Here is a 12,357-nt window from a genome sequence, read left to right as displayed (position 1 = left end):
GCTTGAATTAGGCTGGTTTCCCCCATCCCTTATTTTTAAATATAACAGACAAAGAAGGACCACCTGATACCTGAGGAAAGATTCCAAAATGAAAGAATCCAAAGCCAACAAACAAACCAAAAATGAACTTGCAACAGAGATACAATCAGCACAATTCAGACTGTGGGACCTCTATAGGACAAATGGCCCAGTTTCTTCAACAAATATATGGCACAGAATACAAAGCAGAGAGAGAATTGGGGAAACCTATAGATTAAAAGAAATTAGAACACATGTCAACCAATTGCACTATATGGACTTTATCTGAGTACTGATTTGGAAAATCCAATTGGTTTTTTTAAAATGAGATAAACAAAAAAAATAAAATAAAAATAATAAATAAATAAATAAATAAATAAAATGAGATAAACAGGAGATTCAAATATTGTTTGGCTATTTGATGATATTAAGGAACTGTTGATAATTTTTAGGTACAACTATTATGGTTATGTTTTAGTCCATTTTATATATGTGTGTATATATATATATATATATATATATATATATACACACACACACATATATATGCAATACATATATATATGTATTAAATATACATATGTGTACATATGTAATACATACATATGTAATACACACATATATATATATATATATATATAATGAGAAATATACTGAAATATTTATGGATGAAATGATATGAGAGCTGGGATTTGCTTTGAGAGAATGAGGTGGATGATTAAATAGGTGAGGCCAGGAGATGACGGGAACATGGGAATCTCATACTATTCTTTCTACTTTATGTTCAAAATTTTCCGTAAAAGAGGAAAACTGTCATTAGAATCCTTGGAGAATACACTGAAATCATAAAACAAAATAATAGAATATCAAAAAAGAACATTCCAAGAATTTTTTAAAAGCTCCTGTAAATAAAAAAATAATAACAGAAATAATATTCAGTAAAGAGCTGGGAAAAAATTTGAGCACATATTCCAGAAACTAAAGAGAAAAATTATCGAAATGAAAATTTAAGAAAAGAATAAAAATTAGAGGACAAGTCCAGAAAGGTCCAGAATCTGGGGAGTAGTTCCAGAAAGAGTAAAAAGGGGAAAGAGGAGGAAGAAATTCATTAACACAATAGTGTATACGAAAATGTCCCCTGGGGCACCTGGGTGGCTCAGTCAGGCTTCCGACTTTGGCTCAGGTCATGATCTCACAGTTTTTGAGTACAAGCCCCATGTCGGGCTCTGTGCTGACAGCTCAGAGCCTGGAGGCTGTTTCAGATTCTGTGTCTCCCTCTCTCTCTCTCTGCCCCTCCCTCCCTAGCCTCTGTCTCTCTCTCTCAAAAATAGATAAACGTTAAAAACATATTAGAAAACGTCCCCAAACTGAAGACCATGAACTTCCAAAAGAAAAGGATGTACCAACAGCCTGACACAATGGATGAAAACAGGCCCACATCAAGACACATCACTGTAAAGCTGCAGAACATGGGGGACAAAGAGATTCAACAAATTTCCAGAAACAAAATAAAATAAAACAAAAACCCTGGCTATACAAGGACTGGGAATCAGGAGGATATGGGACTTCACACCAGAAGAGACCAGAAAACAATGGAGCAATACGTTCAAAATTCTGAAGGGAACTTACTGCCAATATAGAGTTCTATATCCAGCCAATCTGCCAATCAAAGGTGAAGTCAGAATAAAGTCATGTTGCAGACATGGAGGCCTCAAAAAATTATTTCTATTCATCCCTTCTCAGCAACAAAAGGAAGAACATTCAGAAAGAGGAAGAAATGGAACATGGGGAACAAGGGAAGGGATCTAGCAGAGAAGAGAGGTGAAGGGGATTCCCAGAATGGTGACAAAGAGAGATTCCAAACTAGAAGTCTGTTCTGTCTGTCTCGGTTCCCTCATCCATCAAGCAGGGAAGTACTAATAGGACCTATCTCACAAACTTGCAAGGATCCAGCAGAGAACTCTTAAGAATAGTACCTGCTACAAAGTAAGAGCTGCAAGAGTTGCTGTTGTTACCACCATCAAAGAATGGACCCTTCACTATGTTAAACATAGTTAAACATAGAACTAACTACTTGATATACTGCAGTAACTAAAAAAAAAAAAAAAAAAAAAAAAAAGTAAATCAATGTAAAACACATTTCTGAGCTGAACATATTTCCAGCTTTGGAATAACTAAAATTAGTCACAGAACCATAGGGTTTCGGAGGTTGGCAGGGTTCTGAGATTTTTCTAGGGCAATTTCCTTGTTTTACAGAATAGGAAACTGAAGCTCAGAGTGGCCAAGTCACTTGCTTAAGACTACACAGCCATTAAGAAGAGGAATTGGGACTAGCAGTCGGGTGTTTCCTGCCACTGCTCTGAAAACCACAAGCGCAGCTGCACAAGCCACCCCGTGGCATCCTCAGAGGGTCAGAATTCCACAGATACCAATAAAAAAATCGCCAGAGAAATATTTTGTCCAACTCTTATCATTTTACCCTAAAACCTGGCACCTGGCTCAAGATATACATAAACAGAAAGGCTACATAGAAAGATCCACCCAGGGCAATAAAGAGAAGAGGCTACAGTTGGATTTACTGAGTTGGATGGACAATGAAGAAGAAATGCATTGAATTCACTGTCCTATACAGAGTTTTAAGTCTAGGAAGGACATCTTTAGTGATTTACACATAAGAGTATTAATCCCTAGAGGCACCTGGGTGGCTCAGTCGGTTGAGCGTCTGACTTCGGCTCAGGTCAAGATCTCGAAGTTCACGAGTTCCACGAGTTTGAGCCCCGCATCGGGCTCTGTGCTGAGAGCTCAGAGCCTGAAGCCTGCTTCGGATTCTGTGTCTCCCTCTCTCTCTGCCCCTCCCCAGCTAGTGCTCTATCTCTCAAAAATAAATAAAAACATTTTTTTTTTTAATTTATAAAGAGTATTAATCCCTAGTGCTACTGACCAGTATGGCACAGCATGGCTGGACATCACTGATCCCTGAGTAATGGAATGGGTAACAATGTACTTTCACTGCAGTTTTCTAAGTCTTTCTAAAGGTATATACACAATTTGTAGGATTACTAGCCATTTCGGTCACTGCTTCCAAGCATAGATGATGCTCCTATCTAAACGACCCAGGGATACAGACTACTCAGCAAGGCCAACAAAGACGTGAGTGTAGTCTTGTGGGGAAAAGGCTGGAAGAAGAGAATGTCCTCCTTGCCTCATCAGGCAAAACACCCCTGACACTCCTTAGAGGTTTGAGAAGGGAATCAGGCTGGGTGAGAATTTTCCTGGTATAAATTCTATGTCTGTTTTCATCTTGTTCCAACTAAAAATAAGCTCTCTGTACATTTGCAGAAAATCCCATTCAACAGTGTGAGAAAAAGTTATTTAAAAACAAAATTGCCTAATTTCTTTTAACTAACTCTCAGAGAAAAGTACATGCTAATTTCTCATCTGTGCTTCTTGGCTATTTATTACAAACAAATTTACAATCACCTTTGGATATAGTACATGTTCCACTGCAATCCAAACACCGAAGTGGTGAGTGGTTGGATTAAATACCTCTTAATATTTTGACCTTTTAGCTGAGATTTAAAATGACAGGTAAATAATCCAAAAATACCAAAAAAATGCTATCTTGAAATCTTTTAACCCTTTTTATAAATGCTTATTTTGGTGTTTTTGATTAATGAAAAGATTTTCTCCTTCCACTTTCTTATAAACATTAGGTGCAACTTGGAAAATCATTCCAATAAACAATATAAAAGTATGTACTCACAACTTAGCCAAGTTAGTAAAAACATAAAATGAAATAAAAACTACTTGGAAATATTTCCAGTGTCTTCTGTACATGAACAGGAACATACAGAAAATACAGTTTTAAAATGGAAATTACAGCACTGTCAACACTCACAGAAAAAGTAGAATTCCGGTGTTTGCCAGGGCAAAGGCGAGTCCCAAAATCCCACTGCCCATAATGGCATTGCTTAGGTTAAAAACAGACATGCCTAAGGAGGTTGTTCCTGGAATCTAAACACAGAGACAAACATAAGCAAAACCGTCCCCAAGAAAGTTCATCATGTCAAAGTCTTTAAAGCACTATTAGGAACCAGTGCAGAAATAAAATTCAAGAAATACTTGTTTAGTGGTCTGGTTATTTTCCAAAATGGGTTTCAGGAGAAAACACACAGGGTCCATGGAATATCCTGGGGAATATAAATAGCTATACTTTTGGTAGGATGCTACATGCATTAAAAACATCTGTCCCAATTTATGGGATTAAAACAAATAAGCAAACTTTATTATAATGACACTTACATAGTCATCACATTTCTTTTTTTCCAAGTGGCTGTTAGTGAGACTTCTTCTACTTTCGCGATCAGAAATAAATTTGCTGTAAAGACATGCAGAATAATTTAATTTCACAATAATGATCGAAGGTTAACATTATTACTTATCAAAACATCACACAGGGAAAGTTATCAGTCAATTACTTAAGAGTTTACAGCCCCATTCAACCACCTTTCTGTTTTATTTTGCTTTGTCCCTTGCCAGTATTAGTTGTTTACACTCTTGTTTTACCAAGTAAACTATGAGTGTCCCAAGGGCAGATACTTTGCCTCATTTGTTTTTAAATTTTTTTTTAATGTTTATTTATTTTTGACACAGAGACAGAGCATGAGCAGGGGAGGGGCAGAGAGAGAGGGAGACACAGAATCCGAAGCAGGCTGCAGGCTCTGAGCTGTCAGCACAGAGCCCAACAAGGGGCTCGAACTCACAGACCACCAGACCATGACCTGAGCCGAAGTCAGACGCTCAACTGACTGAGCCACCCAGGGGCCCCACCTCATTTGTTTTTATACCCCTCACTGTACTTAGTACAAAACACTATTAACAGCAGGTGCTCATCCTGAGATGATATGAAAGACAACCCTAAATCAAAAAGAACTATAATCTCGAATCATTCAGACTCGAATCATTCAATACTAATAAATGACTATACACAATACAAGTTAACTTTTATGTAGATTTTTCTCTAACTGAAAATTAGGTAATGTCAAGGATACTATAAAGCTGGCATTTATTTTTTTAAATGATTATTTATTTTTGAGAGTGGGGGAGGGGCAGAGAGAGAGAGAGAGAGAGGGAGACAGAGGATCCAAAGTGGGCTCCACACTGACAGCAAAGAGCCCGATGTGGGGTTCGAACTCACAAACCGTGAGACCATGAGTCGGATGCTTAACCAACAGCCACCCAGATGCCCTATAAAGCTGGCATTTAAAAGAATACTGGAGCGGCACCTGGGTTTCAGTTGGTTAAGTGTCTGACTCTTGATTTTGGCTCAGGGCATGATCTCAAGGTTTGTGAGTTCGAGCCTTGTGTTGGGCTCCTAGCTAACAGCCTGCTTGGGATTCTCTCTCTCCCTCTCTCTACCCCTCCCCCACTCGCACACACACACTCTCTCTCAAAATACATAAAAACATTAAAAAATAAAAATAAAAATAGGGGCGCCTGTGGGGCTCAGTCGGTTAAACGTCTGACTTTGGCTCAGGTCATGACCTGGCAGTCCGAGGGTTCAAGCCCCACGTCAGGCTCTGTGCTGATAGCTCAGAGCCTGGAGCCTGCTTCAGATTCTGTGTGTCTCTATCTCTGCCCCTTCCCTGCTCATGCTCTCTCTCTCTCTCTTAAAAAAAACAAAAAAACAAAAACTTGACCCTCCCCCACTCATGCTCTGTCTCTCTCTGTCTCAAAAATAAATAAACGTTAAAAAAAGAAAAAAAAAGAGGGGCGCCTGGGTGGCTCAGTCGGTTAAGTGGCCGACTTCGGCTCAGGTCATGATCTCGCGGTCCGTGAGCTCGAGCCCCGCGTCGGGCTCTGTGCTGACAGTGCAGAGCCTGGAGCCTGCTTCAGATTCTGTGTCTCCCTCTCTCTGACCCTCCCCCGTTCATGTTCTGTCTCTCTCTGTCTGAAAAATAAATAAACGTTAAAAAGTAAATAAATAAATAAATAAAACTTTAAAAAATTAATAAATAAAATTTTAAAAAGTATGTTTTAAAAAATTGAAGCAGGAATTCAGAAAGCTCTAAGAATCATCAAATATATTCAGGGTTAATATAAGAACTTTATGGCCTAAATTTCTAATTAAAAAAGAAAATTCCCCATTAAGAAAACAAATGTTATTGTCAAAGAAAGGGCCATTCATAGGTAAACTGTTGTATGTATTAGTAAAACACGTTAGGGATGCTTTTAGGCTCTTCTTCTGAAAATGTCATTGTCCGGCCTCAGCAAGAACTAGTCACAGTGAATTTTTTCACTAATAAACATGAAGCCGCTTGAACTGGACTATTTTCAAGCAGGTATCTTTAAATCGTACACTAGATTTTCATAAGCTGTTTTGAATGATGTGGTATTTCACAATAAAACATTTTTAAACAAAAGACAGATATCATCAATGTTGGTTTACTATAGCTACCTACCGTTTTCACCTTTAATCTAAGAGGTCTGGCTTCTCCCTGGCATTACTTCTCCAAGTTTGCTTCATTTTGCCCTGACAAACTAAAGACAAGCAATATACATACTATAAACTTCCTCTGGGACCATCACCTCATATAAGCAGCACAATCTCTGGCTTATTCCCTTCAGCATCTGCCTGTGTCTACAACCTGTCCAGTTACCGTGAGAGAGCGAAAGGAGGTAGAAGGAAACCTCGGTCTCCTGAAACTCAGGAGAAACTGTGCCACTAAAACCAGAATAGGTTTGACTGTGCAAACCTGAGATTAGATAAGGAATCCAGAGAAGGAAACGCTTCTTCTATTGGGTGGGACTAGCCAGAGGAAACTTAAAGGCAGACGCCTAAGAAATAGTATTGCAGGCTCTTAGCAAGAGAACATAATGAAAGTATCTTTGGAGACCAATCTGGCAGCTGGATAGCATTGTTATTAATGATTGGTGTGGCCCTTCTTTTGCCCTTAACATTTTAAATCTTTACACAGAACTGAGGTTTACGGATCTGGCTGAAGAGGGGCAAGGGAAAGGTGTCTTCCTTTTCACACAGGCAGCCCAAAGAAAGTGGGTGCTGGACTTGCTAGGGTGAAATGGACTCCTATTTGGCGTTGCTATTAAGTAAAAGGCTCTATTTAATCAGGTTAATTTTAATAACTCGATTCTAACCAAATCTTCATCTAGAAGCTCCCTCATTTGCCTTTCTTGTGGAGGGACCTGTTTTCCAAATAGAATTTCCATTATTCTTTTAATGTTTACTTATTTATTTTGAGAGAGAGAGAGAGCGCGCGTGCGCAAGTGAGCACACAAGCAGGGGAGGGGCAGAGACAGAGAGAGAAAGAGAGAGAGAGAGGGGGAGAGAGAGAATCCCAAGCAGGCTCCATGCCATCAGCACAGAACCCATTGCAGGGCTTGAACTCACAAACCATGAGATCATGACCTGAGCTGAAATAGAGTCGGATGTTTAACTGACTGAGCCACCCAGGTGCCCCCAAGAATTTCTATTATTTTTAAGTCAAAAGAAAAACCCCAACATTTTCAAAGAAACCAAACCAAACACCGATAAAATGCCTGTGACAGCAGATCTAAGTTCCTAGCCTGGCGGCACTCAGAGCTGGTGGCAGAGGACTGGTGGGCAGGGGATGGGCCGCAGACACCTTGACACCAGGGGCATTCAGTAGGGTCAAACATTGTGCAACGTAAAAGGATAAAGAATAAAGTCCCTGCATGATTGCTGGATCTTTCCTACGGAACTTCTACAGGGGGAGTATGATAAACTGACATACAGTAGCAAGTAACCATTAAAAAGCACATCAGAAAACATGTGTATCAAGTGTCTCCCTGATTCTGCCTCTTCCAGTCTACTTTCTGCGGAGGTTAGGCTTAATAGGTTTTCCCAAAAATCTTCACTGGCTCCCCCACTGAAAAAGCTTCAAGTATGGATTCCCTGTACTGCTTAATTTAATTTTGTCTCAATGTCCCAATCTTAGCTCCCCCTGCTTCTCAAAATGATCTTCCCAAGAGGGGTGAGGCCTGAGACAAGACCAGTGCATTTTGAGAACAGAGACTGAAAACTCTGAAAAACAAGTACAGTTGACCCTTGAACAACACAGGGGTTAAGAATGCTGACCTCCTGTGCAGTTGGAAATCTGTGGGGAAACAGGTTTTGCTTACATAAATGGGTTAGAAGTTTAGGACAGAAAGCCACCACCATGGGGCGAAAGCACCCAAGGTTAGCTAGCAAGATATTATAATGGGATCACGAGTAACTTGTGATATCACTTGCAGGAAATTACTTTCCATCTGATGCCAATATACTATTGTGCTTTGATCACAAACGCCACTTGCCCCCCAGACCCTTTGCTTCTTACACACATAAGTTAATGATAACTGTCTGACTGTTTTCTCCATGCTCAAGTGTGTAATATCTGGTTTTCTTCATGCTCACCATGTGGGTAATATCCTGTGAGCTCAATAAATACGGAGACAAAACACCTGTTTGGGGCTCTTGTCTCCTCCCTGACATTAGCCTCTCTTGTATTCAATTCTGCATCTGCTCTCTTTCTGGACAAGAGGGCACTCCAGACTCATAGTCTGCAACAGAAATCCACGTATCACTTTTGACTCCCCCAACACTTAACTAGTAATAGCCTACTGGAAGACTTACCGATAACACAAACAATGGATTACACATACTTTGTATGTTACATGTATTATATACTGTATTCTTACACTGAAGTGAGCTAGAGAAAAGAAAACTGTATTAAGAAAATTATTTCCAGGGGTGTCTGGGTGGCTCAGTCAGTTAAGCGTCCGACTCGTGGCTTTGGCTCAGGTCATGATCTCACAGTTTGTGAGTTTGAGCCCTCCATCAGGCTCTGCACTGACAGTGTGGAGCCTGCTTGGGATTCTCTCTCTGTCCCTCTCTCTCTGCCCCTCCCCTGCTCTCTCTCTCTTTCTCTCAAAAACAAATAAAAACTTCTAAAAAATAAAAAAAAAAAATTATTGCCAGTACTGTACTGTATTTGCTAAAAAAATTGGACCCGTGCAGTTCAAACCTGTGTTGTTCGAGGGTCAACTACAGTCGGAATCCACTCTCTCTTCAGGAGACCCTGCTCTCAGCCAGTGCAGTTCTGCCTGTTCAAAATACATTTTTTTTCTTTTTTTAAGATTTTAAAAAGTGTATTTATTTATTTATTTATTTATTTATTTATTTAGAGAAACAAAGAGAGAGAGACTGCAGGAGGGGCAGAGAGAGAGAGAGAGGCAGAGACAGAATCCCAAGCAGGCTCTGCACTGATAGCACAGAGACTGACGCAGGGCTCAAACTCAAGAACCTTGATATCATGACCTGAGCTGAAATCAAGAGCTGGACACTTAACTGACTGAGCCACCCAGGCACCCCTGTCCTCCCAGTTCAAAGCCCTCATCTTCCATGAGTCTTCTTATACTCTGGTCTGAATGGAGTTTTCTGACTCTGACCTATTTACTATTTTTCTGTGGCACAGACTGAGCCATGAGGTCACTTTGCATCCTGAGCGGTTATGTGGTGTCCTCACTCCCTCTCCTTCCAAATGTACCTGCCCATGCAGCAGCAACTCAGAAGACCCTCCACAAACCAAATATGCATCTTCTTTTTAGGAATTATGGAGTAGCTTAGGCTGCAGGGAAATCTAGCTCAGTAAGAATGAAGTACTGAAAGAACGCCTCTTTATTCTCTTTGTGTTGTTCCAAAATGTTCTCCTCTTTATATCTCTTTATATCTTTGTATTTCTGTAAACTATTTTCTAAAAACAAATGAAGCCAACCTTTTTTGTAACGGAAAAGTCTATTCAAAATAACTAGGTCATGCAGCTTATCACAAGTTTCTGTTATCTCACCATTTAAAAAATGCAATTGCGTGTTAAAAAGCACTGACCTCTGGCAAAGAAACTGAAATAAAATTTCTATTTACTGACTTAAAAATGGGCTATGGGCAAGGGTGCCTTTGACATGTGGTCTCAGATGATAAAGGTATTATTAAAAAAAGAGTTTCCACAGGGTCGGTCTGTACCCACAAAGCAGAATTCAACCAACTCTTAGGTAGCCAATTGTTCTGCAAACAAAACAAAACAAAACAAAACAAAAACCTGCAGTGTCTGTCGTGGTGACCTTCAATAGACAAAGCCTTAAAGAGGATGTAGGCGTTATACTGAGGTAGTGTGAAAGGAGGAGAGAAACATAGAACAGTTATTTAAAACCAAAAATAAATCAGCAACAACAACAATCCAGTTAAGGATGGGTTGTACAACAAGAAGAAAATCTTCCTATTGTAATCTCCACCAATCAGGTTCTTACTAGATTATAGTGTTTCATTTGAAGATTCGTCACACAAAAGGGATGAGTGGTTGAACTTAAATGACCTTTGTGAGTTCCTTCCCTGAAATGTTAACAATCTATTAAAAAGGAAAAGGAAAAAAGAACAAGAGCAAAGAAGCAGGTAACAAAGAGACTGGAAAACATGAAAGAATGAAAGACACAGGAAGGCATTTCAAGAGAAGACTGATACAGATGGTCAACGACACATGAAAAGATGATCAACATCACTCATCATCAGGGAAATGCAAATCAAAACCACAATTAGATATCACTCCACACTTGTCAGAATGGCTTAAATTAAAAACACAAGAAACAGTAAGTGTTGGTGAAGATGTGAAAACAAAGGAACCCTTTTGTACTGTTGATGGGAATGCAAGCTGGTGCAGCCACTGTGGGAAACAGTACAGAAGTTCCTCAAAAAGTTAAAGATAGAAATACCATATGATCCAGTAATTCCACTACCAGGTATTTACCCCAAGATTATGAAAACACTAATTTGAAAAGATATATGCGCCCCTATGTTTATTGCAGCATTATTTATAGTAGCCAAATTATGGAAGCCACCCCAGTATCCATTCAGAGATGAATGGATAAAGAAAATGTGGTATATATCTACAATGGAATATTTCTCAGCCACAAAAAAGAATGAAATCTTGCCATTCACAACAACATGAATGGACCTAGAGGGTATTATGCTAAGTACAATGTCAGTCACTGAAAGACAAATACCATGATTTCACTCATATGTGGAATTTAAGTAACAAAACAAATGAATAAAGAAAAAAAGAGACAAAAAAACAGACTCTTAACTATAAAGAACAAACTGATGGTTACCAGAGGGCAGGTGGGTGGGGGGATAGGGGAAATAGGGGACTGGGATCAAAGAGTGCACTTACTGTGATGAACACTGAGTAATGTACAAAATGTATACAATTGTTGAATCACTATATTGCACGCCTGAAACTAATATTACACTGTATGTTAACTATACTGGAATTAAAAAATAAATTAATGAAAAATTAAAAATAAATAAAGAGAAGACTGAGAAGTAAACAAAGCCTTACTTGATGGGTAAACTCTACTGAAAAGAGAAAAAAAGGAGGGGAAGGAGACTTTAACTGGAACAGGATCCATTAAAGAAAGGAAAGAATTTTCTGACATGAAAACTGAATTCAAGAAGTTATGGAATCTCCTTCCCTAAGGTTTAGACAAGATAATTAAATTTTCAAGGGTCCTTCCAAGTGATACATATTTAGTACATAAATTCTGAAAGATACAGAGGGACCAAAACAAAGGCTAGTACAGGGCATAGTGACAAGAGTTGTCCCAGATTCTTTTAAGAAAAATCTTAGTAAGACACTCAAATTTTGTTAGATGCTTCTAGGGTCGTAACAACACTAACTCTACATCGAGATGAGAACAGCAGTAGATAGATATTAAAATACATGAATATGTGCATGGACACAGAATAATCTACTAATATTTCGACAACCTTAACATTTCAACAGCTTTAAGGTAACAATAACCGGCCACCATGCAAAACCTTAAGCAATGCTGTTATTCCTTGGGGTGGAGAAGACAGACGTGCTTACCAAAGAAAGAGGGTTGCACTGTTATTGATACATACTTTTCTCATACTAAAAGGCTTACTATTGCTGGACACTGCCAAGTACTTTACATGGGTTTTCTCATCTGTTTTCACAATAATTACATGGGCTAGTACTATTATTAGCTCCATTTTAGAGAAATTAAGTAACTTGACCGAAGTCACATTGCTAACAACTAAAACTGTTGAGCCAGGATTTGAATATGAGCTGGCTGAATGCAGAGCCTGAATTCTTAACCTACAAACAGTGTAACAGTATTGCATTTAATATTCCCCAACGATCCCATGAGGTAAGGTATTATTATCATCCCTGTCCCACAGGGATGGCACTAAGGTTCGAAGCATCAGACCACACAACATCTATTGATGGAGCCAGGATTCAATACAAG

General features: G+C 39.1%; 1 protein-coding gene across 2 annotated transcripts in view; it reads right to left on the bottom strand.

Annotated features, from left to right (window-relative positions):
* Positions 1–12,357, bottom strand: part of SLC38A1 (solute carrier family 38 member 1) — a 69,831-nt gene that overhangs the window by 36,626 nt on the left and 20,848 nt on the right. For both annotated transcript variants that reach the window (XM_058743041.1, XM_058743040.1), the window contains exons 4-5: positions 4,321–4,396; positions 3,917–4,032 (exon numbers count right to left, since the gene is read on the bottom strand). In XM_058743041.1, the coding sequence (XP_058599024.1) occupies positions 3,917–4,032; positions 4,321–4,396 (192 nt within the window). The remainder of the gene's footprint in view (positions 1–3,916; positions 4,033–4,320; positions 4,397–12,357) is intronic.

This window comes from Neofelis nebulosa, chromosome 8, assembly GCF_028018385.1.
Source record: "Neofelis nebulosa isolate mNeoNeb1 chromosome 8, mNeoNeb1.pri, whole genome shotgun sequence".
Classification (NCBI taxonomy): domain Eukaryota; kingdom Metazoa; phylum Chordata; class Mammalia; order Carnivora; family Felidae; genus Neofelis; species Neofelis nebulosa.
This window is presented reverse-complemented; position numbering and strand designations above follow the sequence as displayed.